General features: G+C 38.4%; 1 protein-coding gene across 6 annotated transcripts in view; it reads left to right on the top strand.

Moving 5' to 3' along the window:
* Positions 1–1,029, top strand: part of LOC106869002 (afadin- and alpha-actinin-binding protein A) — a 20,785-nt gene extending 19,756 nt beyond the window's left edge. For all 6 annotated transcript variants that reach the window (XM_052975930.1, XM_052975932.1, XM_052975935.1 and 3 more), the window contains exon 14: positions 289–1,029. In XM_052975930.1, coding sequence (XP_052831890.1) covers positions 289–853 — 565 coding nt within the window. In that variant the 3' untranslated portion in view covers positions 854–1,029. The remainder of the gene's footprint in view (positions 1–288) is intronic.
* Positions 1,030–1,064: the final 35 nt, after the last annotated feature.

Below are 1,064 nucleotides of genomic sequence, written 5' to 3'. Positions count from 1 at the left end.
GGAAAGAATGAAGCTTATGTCCATGCAAAAGCCACCAACTGCCCAGTGGCCAACAAATGCATGAACTTTTCAGACCTGCAGCCCCCCCCCTCATTACTCACCTCTGACCAACAACAAATGTTTCTTCTTAAATTTATTGCTTTTCAGTTGTTTCTTCCTTCTTTTCTCTTTATTTATTTATTCAGTTTTGTAGTTTAAGTTTTTGTTTTCTTTTTTAATTCACTAAGTAGTTGAGTTGTTTGTATATCCTTCTTTCATTGCATTTTTTTTTTTTGTTTATTTCAACAGAAATTTGGCATCGGGGGATGCAGCTCAAATGAGGAACCATCAACGGAATTCTTTACTGGATTATTCAGACTTCATTTTAGACAAGTTGCCGTACAGCTTGGATGATTCTCGATCTAATTCAAGCAGTTCCAATCCAGTGAATGTTACCCCAAAATGTCAGTCGTACACTTCCTTGGCTGCATCGAACCATTCTCCATGCAGCTCTGCCTCGGCACCATCAGGGCTCAACTCTGAAGAGTCCAGTAAAATCTGTCACTCTTCAAGTCTTTTCCAAAGACTAGATTCTAGTAAAATCTTGGACTCTGGTAAGATCCTCTCCTCCAAAGCTTTGCGCAATCATTTCTCTCAGCGGAGACGGTCGGATCCAGTTTGCTCAATGAACAACATGGAAGTCCGCAATCTTGCCGCTTCGTCCTTACACAGCTGTGGTGAACTCAGCCATAAAACACACTTTGTCAGCCTCAACTCCTTGAATCGGTCGCTTTGTTTGCAGGACCAGCAGGAACCTCAATTCCAGTCACAGACTAACTTTTTACAGGATTTCATTGATCCTTTTGACCTTTAAAGGTCATCTGCTGTCATCACCATCATCATCACCATCATCAGTATCATCATCCTCATCATCAAATGTTCTGTTTGTTTGCGTTTAAAAATACTTCTATTTTTGTTCGTTCTCGTTTAAAATTATATTGAAATTTCTGCTGTGATCATTACAATTTGTAAATACTTATTTATCAAGAACTTTCCTTTCTTTTTTTTTTAGTTTTCAAAATTTT

Source organism: Octopus bimaculoides, chromosome 23, assembly GCF_001194135.2.
Source record: "Octopus bimaculoides isolate UCB-OBI-ISO-001 chromosome 23, ASM119413v2, whole genome shotgun sequence".
Taxonomy (NCBI): domain Eukaryota; kingdom Metazoa; phylum Mollusca; class Cephalopoda; order Octopoda; family Octopodidae; genus Octopus; species Octopus bimaculoides.
Note: the sequence above shows the minus strand (reverse complement) of the source record. Positions and strands in the feature narration are given on the sequence as shown.